Source organism: Benincasa hispida, chromosome 3, assembly GCF_027475165.1.
Source record: "Benincasa hispida cultivar pf3 chromosome 3, pf3_genome.v1.1, whole genome shotgun sequence".
NCBI lineage: Eukaryota > Viridiplantae > Streptophyta > Magnoliopsida > Cucurbitales > Cucurbitaceae > Benincasa > Benincasa hispida.
Window position 1 is genome coordinate 10,504,099 of NC_143480.1, and position 17,786 is coordinate 10,521,884.

General features: G+C 34.4%; 1 protein-coding gene across 2 annotated transcripts; it reads right to left on the reverse strand.

Moving 5' to 3' along the window:
* Positions 1–1,336: 1,336 nt before the first annotated feature.
* On the reverse strand, positions 1,337–12,426 carry CPL1 (C-terminal domain phosphatase-like 1). 2 transcript variants are annotated; one of them, XM_039025814.2, is made up of 13 exons: positions 11,655–12,426; positions 10,477–10,953; positions 9,884–10,094; positions 9,517–9,674; positions 9,352–9,422; positions 9,097–9,202; positions 8,864–8,947; positions 7,865–8,434; positions 7,683–7,746; positions 7,197–7,324; positions 7,046–7,099; positions 2,857–2,953; positions 1,337–2,150 (listed from the first exon to the last, which is right to left on the reverse strand). In XM_039025814.2, the coding sequence occupies exons 1-13, from the start codon at positions 11,928–11,930 to the stop codon at positions 2,023–2,025; spliced, it is 2,424 nt and encodes an 807-aa protein (XP_038881742.1). In that variant the 5' UTR covers positions 11,931–12,426; the 3' UTR covers positions 1,337–2,022. The 2 variants fall into 2 exon arrangements, with proteins under 2 accessions (XP_038881742.1, XP_038881741.1); XM_039025813.2 differs by having other exon boundaries at positions 7,865–8,482.
* Positions 12,427–17,786: the final 5,360 nt, after the last annotated feature.

Below are 17,786 nucleotides of genomic sequence, written 5' to 3' on the forward strand. Positions count from 1 at the left end.
CAAATTAAATATTAATTAATTAACTGGTTAAATCAAATCCAAACAAATAACTAATTTGAATCCATTAGGAGAGAAAAATGAGAAAGAGATTGATTTATTTTAAATCAATTCGTGAAGTAGTTACCCAATGGTAAAGTTATAACAAAAACCGTAGCAAACCACAAGAAAACCTAAATCGATGAAACATTTGTGTAAGTAACAAAAATAACAAAAATTATGGAAAACCTAAATCGATGAAACGTTTGTGTAAGTAACAAAAATTATGGCAATGTATGGAACAACAATCCAACTGATTCTTGTGCAATTTCTTTTCCCAAAACGTTAAAATAATATAAAAAATAGCATACATAACTAATTTATTAAAAAAGTGAGAAATATACCGCTAATTCATTAAAAATGTATGTATACAGTTATAAAAAAACAATATAGAGATTTGAATAAAATACTATATGGATATTTCAAATATAAAATTGGTAAAAAAATCTAAATATTTTATTGAGGTGAGGTAAATTCAAAAGTGGTTAAATATAATCTAAGGTAATAATAAAATATAGAGATTATGTTAACATCTACGAACAAGGCAAAGGCAAATCAAGAAAATTTGTGGTCATGTGCATGTCACATGAGTTGTTATAATTTTTATTTCTGGACAGTTTTGCTATTTTTTAAAATGAAACCTCAAATTTGTCATACCTCCTTTAATGTTCAATTTGTTTCTTCTCAAATAAAAATAAAATTGCAATTGCTTTAACTCTATCATCGAAATCTTAAATATTATTTAAAATCAGAAGAATGTGCTAAAGTAATCAAGTTCTCCATCTATCAAATCAGCACGATCTAAAAATAATTCATATAATAAGCGCACAACTTTGAAGAGAATAACAAATAATCGAAGGCACCGAAAAGACTCGTACAATTTATCAATCTACACAAAACCAATGCTATAAATATAAAGTCGATCAACCTAAAGTTCTGTTGAAATTAGAGAAATTTTTAAAAATATCAATTGTTTTATAAAGTTTGAGGATCCATTTAAAATCAATTTTCTAATGCTTAAAAACACTTAAAAAGGACATTCCAAACATACCTATAAAAATTATTACGATTTAACAAATTTGTCAACAAAGAACAATTCTAATAATCATTTATACGTCTGATACAAACTAAAACAATACTAAAGTTATGTTAAAAACAATCTTAAAATACTAAACTAAAACAATACTAAAATCCAAAGTTAATTGTCCGATTTTCTATCCCAAATATTGTTTAAAGAGAAAAAAGAAAAAAAAAACCCTTAAAATGGAATATTGAAGATTTTGGGTTCCATCTATAGATATTGTAATAAAAACCAGTCAGAAATGGTATTAAAAGAACTCAATATACAACTCTACCACCAACTACATTGTTCTTGAGCTTGGAACATCATCAATGGGGTGGGGGTAGGGGTTGGGGAGCCTAACTGTTAATTTAGATGTGGAAATAAAGGGTTAGTTTGTTATAATGTGAATAATGAGTCTGCAGATCAAGAAAACATTCCTGAATACCAGTAAATTTTCGACCTGAGCTCAATCAAATAAATATTAACACAAAAAATATAAAGAAAATAAAATAAAATTCTGATCGGCCAATCCCAAACATGTTGGAGTGAACAAGTTGCCAAAGGAGAGCATTGAGCATGAACAACAGCCTTCTGCCACCTTTTAAGAGCAAGGGCTTCAGCTTTAATGGGAGGAAAATTTCAACTAAAGCAGGCAGATATTCGTGGCTCATCTCGAAATCTCAACGTCGTCAAGGTAAAAGAGTTTGTGTTGCTGATATCAGAAGAAATTGAATGAAGGCACAAGGCTGATGATCTTGCAATTTGCCTCGTCTTGATCGAGACTAGCAAAGGCCAAGTATGTACCATTAGCCCAACATGCTGAGTCTTGATGGCCTTTTAACCTCAAATATCCTGAAACATGCTTTTACATGAGGGTCAACAAATATGGAGGTCATTCATGGAGCAGAAGCATTTATGGATATTTATTTAGTTTTTGGAAGATGCCCGTGGAAGTCCAGTTTCATTCGTTTTCCCGGTCCATTATCGCTAGGAAACTTGTTCATATCATTTGCAGATGTAGAGTCAGCCTTACAACGCGATACGTAAATGTCTGCGAAACATATTTTATATGTCAGCCAGATTCAACTTAGGAGCTCAATTTAATTTACATGCTCCTTAAAATAGCCTCCAAATAGAAAATGTTTGCTTATTTAAGCAAATAGCTATTGCAGCATAACCAGCCATTTCATACTTGGCATTTTAGTTCTAAGAACAAGCTTGCATTTCTAAACTCATACCACATGCCCAAATACAGCAGACCAACGCTATGAAAAAAAAACCCTTCCAAGGAAATAAAATAACAATGAATTTTACCCGGTTAATCTAAGATAAAAGCTAAGTTGTCTAGATTGAGCCAAATAGTTCATAATTTAGGAAATGATGCAACAAGTTATCTTGTTTTAAAATCATTATAAACAGAGTATTCTAGACAATAGTAGTAATATTCCAAACGACTGCAGAATATCTTGAACAAACAATATCTATATTCTAGATTGCTGCAGACAGCAAAATAAGGTATAGCGTAAACAATATATAGCAAAACATAAATGTTGTTTTAAAATCATTATAAACAGAGTATTCTAGACAATAACAATAGTATTAATATTCCAAACGACTGCAGAATGTCTTGAAGAAACAATATCTATATTCTAGATTGCTGCAGACAACAAAATAAGGTATAGCGTAAACAATATATAGCAGCAAAACATAAATGTTGTAAACACGTAATAGTAAGGGAAGAAAGATAGACTCCATACTAGCCAAATTCTTTATGGAACCTTCGGCAGCATGTCGCTGAGCATCCCTTCTTGTATTACCAATCCCTTCGCCAATTTTCTCTCCCACAAACCAAGCCTACAAAAGCAAGGAGCAGGGTTGCATGCTCTATAATCAGAACAAGTGGAGACATGCAGGTCTTAAAAATAGAAGAATGTGATATAAATAACCTGGGAAAAAAATACATGGAAACTTAAAGATTTAGGTTAAATTATAAAAAAATACGGCTCAACTTTGACATTTGTTCAGCAAATACTCCTATTTTTTCAAAAGTGACAAAATTACTTTACCATTTCAAAAATACTTTTGGAGTAGAAATCCTTTAAAATTTCAGGTTGAAATCGCGATTTGGAATGGGATAGTGTAAGCCCTCAATTTCTTTTCCCTCCACTTAGGTTTAAAGATCACTAAATAATCGTTGGAGTTAAGAATACTTAGTTGGAACGTATGATGGAAATTTGGAGGGTAAAATTTATGCTTTGGAGAAAACATTGGTACTTAGAAAAATTTGTAAGTGTTGGGAGTATGTGGTTGACTTAGGAGTGGAGTATGCATTGGACAAGAAGAGAAGAGAAGAAAAGTTTGGTCAAGGTTGGGATTCAAGAGTTGGAAGCATAGTAGGTTGAAGTCAGAATTTTGGCTAAGTGTTCAAACTATGTTTTGAGCTTAGAAAAACTTAAGGGCATGAGTTGGCCTAAAAGGAGCAAAATTTAGCTAAGTATTGGAAAGGAAGGTTGGAAATATAGTAGAGCATTTAGAAGGGACAAATGTGCTTAAACACTTAGGGAAAAGAGGAACCATGCGTTGGAACCTTGGAAGTGAAAATTTTGGCTAAATGTTGGAAGTAAGGGTTGAACGCATAGCCACTAGAGAAGTGGAATTGTGACTACGTGTTTAGTCTATGCTTTGGAAGGAGTTGGGAGACTTGGGAGAACCTCTAAGTGGTGAAATTAAGCATGCAAAACTTGGGGAGGAAAGGTTGAATGCATGATCTAGCAAGGAGAGTGAAGTTTTGACTATGTGTTGGAAATAAGAAATTCAACTCGTAGCATAGTTGAGTAGAACCCTAAAAGCACTATGTTGAACGCATATTAGGGAAAGAAGGGACTACCTTGGACACATGCTTGAACCAACCTAGACAATTAGGGTTGAGTTGAACACATGGTGTGTTCGAGGTAAGAATTTGGCTAAGTGTTGGATGGCTCGTTGGACACACACCCTAGTAGAGGCATGTTGGATGCATAGAAGATAGAAAATGGATAGTTAGATGCATACCCTGAGGAATGGGCACAATTGGACGCATGATGGATGTGGAATTAGGTTATGCATGCACTAGTTGGACCAAATTTCAAAGGATGAGGTGGCTAATTCCAAGGTGGACACCTTAGGAAGTTAAGTGGTAGCATAGCATGAATTTGACTGTGTCTCAAAGCTGGAGATGGACGTCCAAGGTGCAATGTGGAGCATGCGAAGTGTCGGATTGACACCTCAGAAGAAGCCATGCGTTGGACTATGCATGGAGTGGACACCTAAGTCTTGCATGCAAGTAGGAGGTGTCAAGAAGCCTCGTTTTGGACCTTGCATGATGGTGACAAATGGAAGTGTAGGTGTCATGCGTTGGGCTCTTGGAGGAGATGACAAGGATGGCCTGAGATTGCCTATTAATACCCCTAAAGAGCCTCATTTCACCTCACAATTCAAAGTTCTCCCAAAGAAGACTCAAAAAGGAGGAGTGTTGGAGAGAATTAGGGTTCTAAGGGTAGGCCATGCCTTGGAGTGGTCCACCATGCATCCAACATGATGTTTAGGCATTGGAAAGAGCAGTCTCGGGGTCCAGGTTGAGCTGTCATGCGTCCAAACTGACCTAGGGAGAGCAACCATGCGTCTAACTAGTGCTAAGGAAGGCCACCTTACGGCCATCCTAGGTTGTTCCAAGGCCTAGTTTTACATCTGCTGAAGTTGGTAAGCTAAGTTTAGGGCCAAGAAGGTATTCTAATGTTATTCTAGCCCTAAACATGAGATTCTAAGTTAAATTTGGGTCATTACAAGCTCGGCATCCAAGAAGGAACCAGGAAGTCAGAAGGCTTGGAAAGAGAGGAATTCTCACTGACGAACGGTGAGTGGTATTTCTTCAAACGTTTGCTGTGAAGTTCTATACATGTATATGCGTAGCTTGTATGGTGATAAAGAATACACCGCAGTGGATGGTCAGAGGGTCACAGGGCCTAGTTTGTGAGCCTGTGATGGAATCGCACGGGATGGTCAGCAGGCCATAAGGGCCTAGTTCCTGAGCTTGTGGCGGAATCTCATGGGATGGTCAGAGGGTTGTAGGGCCTAGATCCTAAGTCTGTGAGAAGAACTTCGTGCGGGATGGTCAGAGGACCAACGAGTCTAATTTCTGAGCCCACAAGAGGTGGATCTATGTGCACGTAGAAAGAGACATAAGGAGATATGTTTAATTGTCTACCATGTTTGTAGGGATAGTAAGAAACAAATACGTTCAAGCCTGAAGTTTGAATAGTAACCTCGTTGTGTTGATATGTTGTTATAGAGTCATTTGCTCTTAAGGGTTGAAAGAAACCATATAGTTTGTGTTACCACTAACTGGGCTTTTAGCTCATTCTTTTCTTTTATGTTCTTCCCAAGTAACGAAAGAGAAGAATTCCAGGGTACTGCTGAGGTCAAGGTTTGCCACACTACAACCACACTTTAGGACTTAAGTTTGTTGTGGTGAATTTTGCAGCTTAGGAGTTAAAGTTTCTAAGTTAGATCTAGAGTTGTATAAATATTATACTGGTTTGTAATCAAATAAGTTAAGCGAAAGAGTTTTTGTTGTATTTACCTGACTTTGAGATTAGTAAGCAAAACAGGTTCAAGTGGGTAGTAGGTATCACAAAAGGTGGTATCTGCCGTCCTCACACCTCAGGACAAAAGAGGTAAGCTCGGGAGGGGGTGTGACAGGTAGGGTGATAGAAATTGGGATCATCACATGCCATATTGTTCCAAGTCTCAATTTCCATCCGAAATTCTAAAGTTCAATGGTAATATCATAACTTTTAAAAGAATTGGGGTCTTTTTCAAAAACAAAGAGCAAAATTCGATGGTACTTTTCTAAAATTCAGCCAAAAATTTATCAGGATTAGCATCCTGTATTTTGGTGGAATTTACTTAACCTTGAGACGTTTATTTTGGTGGTATATAAGCCCCCTATTGAACAAGCAAAGGTCATCCAGTAATGAGACTTGGGTTATTAATAAATCCTAGAATTTCCGCATCTTTCCACTTCCTCAACTAGTCTTTCCAGATATGGCTAATCTTCTCCTTGATCTATTTCTCTTTCCTAGCCTATTCTTCTCTGGTCCTCAATATATTTTCACACTTTTACCACTAAGTTCTCCTTGCCATGAAGTCTTAGACTTTTATGCAGTAACACACTAATTTTTGGAAACTAATTTCTCGTTTTCCTTCCATCTAAGCACAGAAAGGTTCACAAACTCCACCAACTGCGTTACTGTAGAATCCTTTAGTTCTCACTCATGGAGTAACAACTTTTGCAAACATTATTCTCGAGCAATCCAGTTGCTTCTAAATAAGGCAACGTCTGAAATACACAACATTACCAAGGGAAAATCAGAAAACTCAATGTTGGGTTCACTGCCTAGTAGTGGAACCTTTTCATGATCATTAACAATCGGAAGGCTCTCTTTTAGCTTTTTAACTCAATAGTTAGTTTGATTGTGATATGGAGTAAATGTTCTCCTCCTTTTCATTACTGTATCTTTTCTTCTCTCCTCTCTAATTAGAGAATTCTTTTGTAGATCTCTCTAATGGAGACCTTGCACTTTTGTAATCCCATATCATCAATGAAATTATTTCTTCACAAAAAAAAAAGGGAAAAAAAAAACAAAATGAAAAGCACTGGTTTAGCTCTGGTCGGTGGGGGATTCCTCTTCCCCAGCCCTTGGGTTGTTTTTCTTCTGTGTCTTTAATACTATATTGTTTCTTATTAAAAAAAATGAAAAATAAAAGCAGAAAACTCTTATTCCAGTCATGTCGATAACTAGGCATTGAACTATCCAAAATATATTCCTCCTAGGGGAAAAAAAAAATCTACATTCTGATAAGAAATTTAAGAACCATAAAGAACATGAAGGTGAAAATCATAATTACCTCAACAGAAAACTGTAGATCTGTGCTGGGAACTAACCCCGGCTTAAATTCCACCTACAAGTTTTTTCAAGTCTCAAAGGACTGGCTGGAGAAGGGTGTAACAAATGCATAATTTACAACATCTATGATGATAAAAGTTGTCTCAGATTACCTTGGTGCCAAACTTCATTGCAATTTCCTGTAGAGCTCCAACAGGAGTTTCACTCCAGATGGAGCGTCCAGATTCAATGTCATTATCCCGACTTCTTGAAGATGATTGATTCATTGGAATCTCCTCACCTTTAAAATAGCAACATAGAATCTAGCATGAGCTCATTGAAATATAATAATAACCAATATGATAATTATTAACAAAATGCAAGTTAGAAAAACCAAAATAATGATTATCAAAGAGAAAATTCACCCTAGGGTAAAACGCATGGTTCATTCAGAGTACAGAAGGGTTTTATTCTTGTTTGAATGTAAATCAAAGAGAAAATGAAAGAGAGGGCCCCAAGTAGTAACAGACAGGCAAACTAATAATGAACCGAGCATTTAATATGAAAAGGAAAATCAGGAAGAGAGAAATAAAAACTAGAAAATTTTGAAGCCATAAAAATCAGAAAATGGACAAACAAGTGTGTTAAACATGGTTCACCTGAGAAAGCAGGATAGCTAGATGGCCTTCGATTTACTCTCACACGATCATCTCTATAAAAAGCCTGCATGCATGATTAGAAAAAACACTGAAATACAGTAGCTTTTCTCCTTGAAACAAAGGGGAGTCAATAGAGGGAAAACTTCATGGATAGAAAACAAGCCAAAACATAGTTTAATTACCTCTTTTGACAATCTCTGGTTTTCATGAGGAAATCTATCAGGTAGAATTGAATTGTCAACCTTGGGGAAAAATGAAGGATGATTAGACCTATGCTTCTCCCGCATCGGCATTGGTTCTGCATCTACAGGGAACTCTTTGCGTGCAGTCCGACTTAGTTGCCTCGGGCTCATTTCTTCTTCCATTGGAGACCAACTTCCACGTGATTGAGCACGTGGACCAGCAACCTGCTGTAATGGAGGGGGCCTCGCTGGAAATGCGGGTTCACTTGATAAACGCTCTCTTGTATCTTGCCCATGTTGCAATATAAGGAGTCTACGCCTTGTATCAGGATCTAATTCTGATTCTGGTACCTCGCCCTCCTCTCTAGCAGGAGAACTTTGTAAAGTTGGTTCAGATGGGGCCACATGAGCCACTGAGTTAACATGGGGAAGTTGCATGTTTGGAAAATATGGCATCGATGCCTGCTTTGGCGGAAGTGGAACAGCACCAGAAGCAGAAGGCATTGTATATTGAAGAGAAGACACTCGTGGATCTGCACTGATGATAGTTGAAGAACCCAAAAATGCATCCTGGGGAAGATGGAAGGAAGATGAATCCTTTTTCATGTGTATGTACAACTGCGTGTGCGCGATAGACAGAGATCTTAAATTGAAGTAATATGCAGGCACAATGACTAATTGATGCAGAGAGTTTACTAATTTCTTTATGTTTTGCTCACTCTTTAAGTTATTTGTAATTCTCGGACATCTATTCAGCATCATTTTTATTGAATAAAGTTGCAGAATTATTTCCACTCCACAAGTAACGATTGTTGGATGCAAATGTATAACGGTAACTTGAAAATTTAAGAATGAATTCATTTCCTCCTAAAATAATGTTATGCAATATATTATTACGTATATGCTAATGGCAGTTTACTTATGACCTAATTAGTACTCTGGTATATGCTAATGGCAGTTTACTTATGACCTCGATCAATGACCGTTCTTAGTCAGTACCTTCATTCTTCTGTCGACTTCCACGTCTGGTATACCATCAAAAGTTGGCATATCTTTGTTTCCATTAGAAACAGAGTATTCATCCTGAAAAACATATAAGGGAAAAGAATGAAGCATTTATCAAGTCAAGAAACAAAAGAAATAAAACTAAATTTGATTACAACATGACCTCATTATCAAACTAAATTTGATTATTTAGGGGAAAAAGAATTTGAGAAGGAATCCCGACTGACCTCTGAGACAAGATAGTTGCTCACATCAGGAGGAGAGGGAATATCGTTGACACCATCTTCATATGAAATATCAGAAATTTGTTGCAGTAGGACCTCATCAAATTCCCTGAAATCAGAGGAATGCCGCAATTAACAAAAGAAAACTGATGACATGCATGGCCATCTTCCAGAGCTAGAACCTTAATTTGCAAATATTAAGAATAAGCATGGTAGAATTCATGTCCATTTGAACTTTAGCAATCTTCTGAATCTTACTTGAAAAAACCACCTCTAACATTGCAGGCAACATTCCTTGCTACGCATAGAACAGGGATGGCATTATTTCCCTAAAAAAAAAAGGAAACATGAGATAAACCAGCGTTCCCTGATTTTTAAAGAAATCTTTCAAACTGAAATGTCAAAATGCAAATAAGAATATACTTCAGCGTTAGGGGCATAGTAAGGAGCAAATGCAGGGACAACATGTACTCGAGGTTGATCCTTTTCATCCCACACTTTCAAACGATCATCAATTACCAGAGCCATTTTTGGGTGGCAAAACCCATCTTGGAAGACATTGAACAATGACTTCCTAGAACCTAATGACATGGACCAAAAGAATATTATAAAAAAAAATAACTTGAGAATCTTTAAAATGGGAGAAAAACTATAAAGCATGACTTTAAGCAGTTTCAGAATTATCTCCCTCATCAACAAACTGCCATGCTCTATAAGTCCCTCGGCAAAATGTTCTACTGGTTTGGGAAGGGATATTTTTCTTCTTTGGAATTGGCTTAAACTTACTAACCAGACTTGACACAAACAATGCGATCTAACAATTCTTTGGGATTTATCAAATTTGAATCCGGATCAAGGAGCCTCCACATCTCCAAAGCATAATCCCTTTCAGCCATTGTACACACATAGACCTCAAAACGCTTGCGGCCTCTTGCAGTCAAGTAGCTCCGAAGATCTTCCCATGCAGGTCTCAACCTCACGAGAACACTTGTATCACGAATCTATGGAATTACACCAGTAGTTGAGTCAATATAACTTTCATTCCATGATTTCACAAAATAGCTTATAACTTTCATTGACATATTATTCTAAATGAAATATCATATAAAGAACTCATGCACCACTTAAATGAACCAATCTTGTCTCAGGCAACCAACATCAGTTTTGAATTACTTTCAATCATTACTGTCAATGATCCACAGACAAATTAGGAGACACATGAAAACGTAGAAAAAAAATATCCAACACAAGGATACTAGAAAAAAGAGCAATATGAATGTGCATGTGAACAATCGACGTGAAAAACAAGTGAAGTGTATAGTTTGGTAGTCCCTGCACAATCCTTGGAAACAAATAGATAACCTGCATTAAAAAACTAGTTACCTGGGGGTTGATACGAGTTAGAATGATATTTTTTTCATGCAACCGTATGAGTGGTCGAACAACAGGTTGATGGTTGTCAGACAATGCTTGAACAACCTCTGATTGACTTTTAATCACTTTTCCATTCTCTATAACCTGGTCATTTTCAGCATACTGTTTCAGAATTATCTTGTCGTCTTGATATCGCTTAACCTCTGCCAGCATGCCATTAGCACGCTGTGGGTCTACCTCACTGCTTATTTTCCGCTGCAGGGCTTCAATTCTATCCTCAAACGAGCGCATTGTATTTGCAACCACAAGTGTCTCATCAAGATCAAATACAATGCCAAGACATCTAAGATTCAGCATGTCAAGACAAGAATTGTAGAGTCCCATTGCAACATTGAAGCCCCAGAAACACGGATACTGTTTTTCATAATCTCTCGAATACATGGCTACCAAATGTAGCTCCTCCACTCCAAACATCATTATAGCAGTCTGTTTGAAACGAATCCAAATCATCAGATTTTGCAACACATCCATATCAAGAACAACAGACTGAGGAAGAATATGTCATCCCATTGACGAAAACTAAAATGGTATGCATTAAAGAAAGCAGGAACATTTCCAACTAGACAGAATAACAGAACCATAAGATTAGAAATTTGAAAAATCGACTCCAGGGGACAATCAAGTTCTCTCATGCTCTAACATCTACACCAATTTTCAGCTTATTGAAATAATAGTTTTAAATTTGCTTGCAGAACCAAATTCCAAGTTTAACACCATATTGATACTACCAGCAGCAGAATCTTCAAAATAATATCACCGGCCAGACATAGCGCAAGAAAACAGGAAGAAAGAAGCAAAGAACTGAACTTCCTATAAACCTACAGTCTAAGCGTTAGCTTTGCCCATCTTACAAATCCCATTTTCTTCAATTCGTTTAAACAAGCCATTTAGAAAGACTAGTAAGTTGAAAATGAACAAAATGTGAAAGCACCATTCTCAATTAAGGTGACAAAATTTTCTCAATATGATTGGAATGTTTCTATTATAATCCTTGTAAGATGAACAAAGTTCGCTTTAGTATTAAGATTTCGTTTTACTCGTTGGTTTTAATCTCTGTGCGTGTCTTACTTTGTTCTTACTTTTGTCTTTTGGTCTCCTTTCTTATATTCGAGGTTGTGTTTTTATACCTTATTCTCCATGATACACGAGGAATGCAAAAGATTGAGCGGCGTGTCCTGTGACTGCGAGGTCTTTGACTCCATTTTGAAGCAAATTCCAGAGGCTGCAATGGTATGAAGCACTGCAAGTGGTGGGCACCTCTCACTCGGTTGCGAGAAGTGACTTATTCGGATTTCCTTCACTTCGATGTTCTTGTAGCCATTCTTTTCTTCTGGGTAAATCTCTACCTCTCCCAGTAGCTCATCCCCATGGTAAACCACCGATTTATACATTCTTCCCTCCATTCTCCTTCCTCAATATTTTGCCTCCAGAAATTTCATCAAGTTTCTATATAATCAATCCCATGGGTTTCAATGATTTCCTTTCCAGACAATAAGAAAATTTTAAAAACATCATGATCGTCCAATGCTTTAGATGTGATCCAGTTTTCTTTTTTTTTTTTTTTCCTTTTTTTCCAAATTTAAAACATCGATCCGTCAAGAAACAACAGAACAAAACAAGATTCGGGTTCTTCTTTTTTCCATGATCGGAAAAAATTTAAGATCCTGATTGATGATGAATCAAAAAGAGAAAAAGAAAAGAAAAAAAAAACTTCAATCAACTCGATCTGTGGTTTGGAAAATCAATCTCTTATTTTATCTCGGTGGTGGTGGTAAAGATAATCCTAGGGCTGGTATTTTTTGGCGAGAAGGACTCATGAAACCCTAGATCCAGAAAGCGAAAGGTCAAAATTTCACACTCCTACTTCCCAAACATTAGACTCTTTAAATAATTAAATTTATTCATTAATAATCCAATAGACCTAATTAATATGCTTCGTTGTTTCATATTTCTTTTTATAGCTTTTTTTTTTCTCTTTCCTCTCAATTTCTATTTTCTACACTTAAACCATAATTGTTTGAGGCTTTGGTTTCTTTAAATTTTTTAGGGGCAAGTATTGTAATAAATTAGCTGACTCTGGGTCTAAATAAAAGAAAATAAAGCTATAGGGGTGGAATGTGAATTTTGTTGATCTGCTTTTATGGGGAGAGAATGATGGGGTTGTTTTAGTTCTATGTTTTATTAATTAAATAAATTTCGTTCTAGGTTAATGGGATACTAATGGTTTGATTTTATTGTTTGGAGAAAATGCATGGTTTTCTTTAAGAAATTAATAATAATCCAATTTATTTTCTTCATTAGGTTCCTTAAAAGTTTAATTAAAATATCATTTTGATTAGATAATTATTCAATTTTAACTATTTTTATATGGATAATTTTATGAAAATGATAATAAATAATGTTGTGTGGGAAATTCAGATCAAAGGTAAAAGCAATATAATGAAAAATATGATAACGGAAGCAATCAGCCCATAATTGCCCTGGCCAAGCCAACCATCGCAAACAAACTTATGTAATGTATATAATGTTGAAACAATCAGATAAATGGCCAAAATAAAATGAGCTTTTAGAAAAAATGAATTTTTTATTGTGAAAATTAATAGACTAATTTTGATATTATTTAAAATTTAAGAATTACAAAAACACACCTACCAAATCCCTATGAATATGTATTAAAAAAATTTAAATCTATTAAACTACTAAATCACCCTAGATTTCTCCTACATTTGAATTTTGAATATAAGTATTTTGAAGCAAAATAAAATAAAATATATCAAAATTAATTTTAATTCTTAAAAAATAATATCTAAAAATAATTATCATTAAGACAAAACTAGATCTACAAAATCTAAAAATGATAATTATAAATCAATAATTGAAAATATAAATGAAAAATTATATCTTTGAGTACCAACATAAAATATATTCAATTATAATTTAATTCAAAATTTAAGCTGAGACTAACCTGTATTCAAAATATCTATAGAATGAAATCAATCTCATATAAGTCCAACAAGTATAAATTAAAATTTATAAATATGTTGTCATACATACTTGCAATTTTTAATTTTCATTAGTATGAATCATGCAAATACTTTGTATTATATAGAATTTTCATCATATTTTGTCACAGTGTAATAGCTAAAAACTTGTCAACCAAAGTACAAATTGTATATTTCAAATGCCCCATTCATCTTTCATTCTAATCATTATCATTCGAAAATCTAACCAATTAATATAAAAAATAATTTGAAATCTTAATTAAAAAACACATTACATACCTATATGTTACCGGACATGGATTTTGGGTGTTGCATCCTTCCCTAAAGTAAGGCTTTAGGTAATGGGGTTGAAAATTTTGTGTCGAATAAATGTTGTCATGGTTTTGGCCTGATGGAGTAGAAGTCATATTTTGAAATTGTTTTAACACGGTCATCATTTAGGAAGATGACTAGGATGGAAAATTGTTGGTTGTTAGATCAACATAATTTTGAGATAGAGATTGAATTTAATAAAAAAATCTAGAGATCAACATGTATATAATATTTTGTTGAAAATATATTTTAAAAAAAAACCCGTTTAATCAAAAGATATAATTTTAAGTTTCAAACCTAAATCAAATCTATAACCAATATTATTTGTAAATATCTTTTTAAAACTACATTAAAAAAAGCATGTGATCTCGCAGTAGAAATTTGTAGAGATATGGAATAATCTAATTGTGGATCTCTCTTCAAATATTAGTGGTATATTTTAAAAAATGGACATCTTTCAAAATCACATTCACATCTTGGCCATTTACCAATTTATCTATAATGTTATTCCAAAGAAAATAAGGGGCCAAAGAAAAGATAAATTTGTAAAACCCACCAAAAGTCAAAAGTACGCCACGAGTAAAAAAAACAAAAAAACAAAAAAACAACTATGCCATTCTAATAAAAACATTTGATTTATGTATAAACAATTCTAATTATCATTTTAAAAATCAATATATATTATCATTTTAAAAATCAATATATATTATCATTTTAAAAATCAATGTGTATATTTATATATATACACACTTTTTTCCCTTAAGAAATATTTAAAAATATTTAATCGATATTTTTTATTTTTAATACAAAAAAAAGTAGGGGTATTCAAAAAATCCAATAACCCGAAAAAATTGATCAATCCAACCCAACCTGTGCGGTTTGGGTTGGATTATCAACTCATTTGGGTTGGGTTGGATTCAAATAAATGAAAATTTTATGGGTCGGATTAGTTCATGGGTTCACCTAATATAACTCAAACCAACCCAAATTTATTATTAACTTAAAAAAAAATATTTTTTCTGTTACTTATAACACAATTATTTATACATATATTGATTTAATTTTATTTAATTCTAATATTTTCTGAATAATTTATTCTTCGACTAAGTAGTTTCTTTGCACCTTAGAAAGAAACTTTTTACTATATAAATTGAAATTGAGTAGTTAATCTTAATTCAATATATGAAAATAATTAAATTATATTTTTACATACTTACGTTTTGCTTCTTTTTAGAACAAAATTTTAAATAAATGACCTGATTAACCCGAACCAACCCAACCCAAATATTTCATGGTTGGGTTGGGTTGGGTTCATTTTTTAATAAGGGTTATTTGGGTTGGGGAAATTTACAACCCGAACAATTGGGTTGGGTTGGATTGGGTCTAAAAAGTCTTTCAACCCAACCCAACCCAACCCATGAACACTCCTAATAAAAAGTAGGTAAATCAAATTACAGATTACTTAGTTTCCTTACACATTCGTATGCTAAACAAGTTATGCTCGATTTGACATATAATTTATATTTTAAACAAAAAATAAATAAAAAAAAGATTATAATCTAGAGAATATCTACAACTATCTTGGTCTAGGATGAATAGTTAACATCAACTTTTAATAATTTGCTAAATCTGTAAAATGATAACTTGTAAAAATACAAATTATTGTAGCATTTTGCTTAGAATAATGATGATAAATAAGCAAAATATGTGTTATAATACTAGGAATTCATGCTAAAAAAATATATTTGTGTTGAAGTACGTTTAAAATATTTTTTTACCGCATATCATGAGTTAATCTACGCTGACGTACTATATTTTGCAGTTGATCGCAGGAATTATCTGCATGCGTCGAGCTCACATCCGAAGAAGAAGCAGTTGATCGCATGCTTTAGGATCTCTGATATAATCCTAATGGATATTCTGCCACAACTCATAATGATGACCATGATATCAGCGCTGACATTGCGGGATCCCTATAGTCATCACCAGGTAGCTCTATAAATAGAGCCTTGACGCCAATGTCAAAGGATTCTGGATTTTTTTGTTTGAGAATTATGTGATCTCGAGCAAGAGTATGATTGAGCGTTCCTCTAAGAATCCTTCACTCCCAAAAACCACCTCCAACTCCCATTGGAACTTCACTGGAGAAAAAGCTTGAGAGGGTCTTCTCCACTCCATACCACCACGTTGTCACCAACAACCTTGACATTCCATTTGTTTAACGCAAGAGATTGCTAAGAAATGGCCTATCATCATTTTCTTCTTATCTTATTGTTGTGTTACATTATGTACTTAAGAAGTTAATCATTTTGTGAACAACACTTCTATTTTGATGTAGCTAACATGATGTCTACTCCCATTTTCTCTTCTATCTTTATCATCACTTTTGCACTTACCATGAGTAACTAATCTCAATGGGGTAAGAGGAAGTTTAATGTTATGAACTAAGTTGAGTCTTTAAGGGTCAATCCTGTTTACTTAGTGTATGACTATTTAAATACTTATTTATGATCACTCATTGAGTCATATAGCTATTCAACTACTCAAAAGGGTAAGTAGTTGTGGACCTCACTAAGCAAAATAAGAGGTGTTTTTAGAGATAGAAACAACATTCATGCGTCATAAAGATATGACAAATGTGACGAGTCACCGAGAAGTGTGCAATGAATGAATATTGCGAGCCTGGATTTCCCTTGAAGCTAAACTTAGGAACTAAGCATAGACTTCCCCCAAACCTTGCTTCTCCGTACATTTTTTTACACACATTAAAGCTATTGTCTGTCTAGATTTTCTCAGAATTAAACTCAAAGTGTTCACTGCCTGTTTAGAAAATTTCATCACGTAGTTTCTTTAATTGCATGATCTTTGACTCTACTATAATTACTTTAGTCCTATCGCATACACGTCCAAACGTTCATAGTTACAAATCCCTGAGTTTGACTTGGCTCACACCGAGAAACTTGTAGTTTTTTCATACTTGAAAAATTATTTAGAAAAAAAAAAACTTGTGATCAATGCATGATTAACTACAACTTGGCGCATAATTAGTTCAACGCATAGTAATTCTTTAACAATTTATGTTAACCGCATCGAACGTAACAAGTTTTTTGCACCGTTATTGGGGATTTGACAACTAATTGAGTATTTGGTTTGTGTTTTTGTAGGCACCCTCATGTATTGCTTGCTTTAGCAACAAAGCAACAAATAGTATATGAGTACAAATACTGAACCTCAATTCAATATTGACCTTGACATTGAGCGAGCCTTTCGTCACAGAGCAAGACAAAATAGAAATAGAAGAAGAAGGAATATGGCAAACAACTAGAACAACAACCAGGCCGAGGAAAATGGAGTTCATGGGCATGAACAGAAGAACCTTATCATGTTGGCTGTCAATTGCGAAATTTCAATGCAGAACTATACAGCCCCGAACCTATAAGATTTCTCGTCGGATATCATGCGGCTAACCATTGATGAAAATGTGAGATTTGAGATCAAGCCAATCATGTTGCAGATGATCCAGACTGCAGGGAAATTTTGGAGGGGGTGGCGGGAGAAGATCCTCATGCCCATATGATTAGTTTTGTGGAATTGTACAACACTTTTTCTATTCCAGGCGTGACGCTGAAAGGGATCCAGCTTTCGCTCTTTCCTTACACTTTTTAAGATGAGGCCAAACAACGAGCATATTCTTTAAAACCTAATGAGATCGTGTCATGGGACCAGTTGTTCAAGAAATTTATGAAGAAATTCTTTCCACCAATCATCAACGAAGCTGCTCACTAGGAATTTTTTCATTTTTGAAGCAATTAAGGGCTCCAAAGATAGAAATATTTTTTCATTTTTGGAAAAGTAAATGCAGACTCGACTGACTCTACAAAAACAAAGACTCAGACTTATGAGATAAAGATGAGTAATGTTTAGAATTAAAGGGAGAGCTAAGGG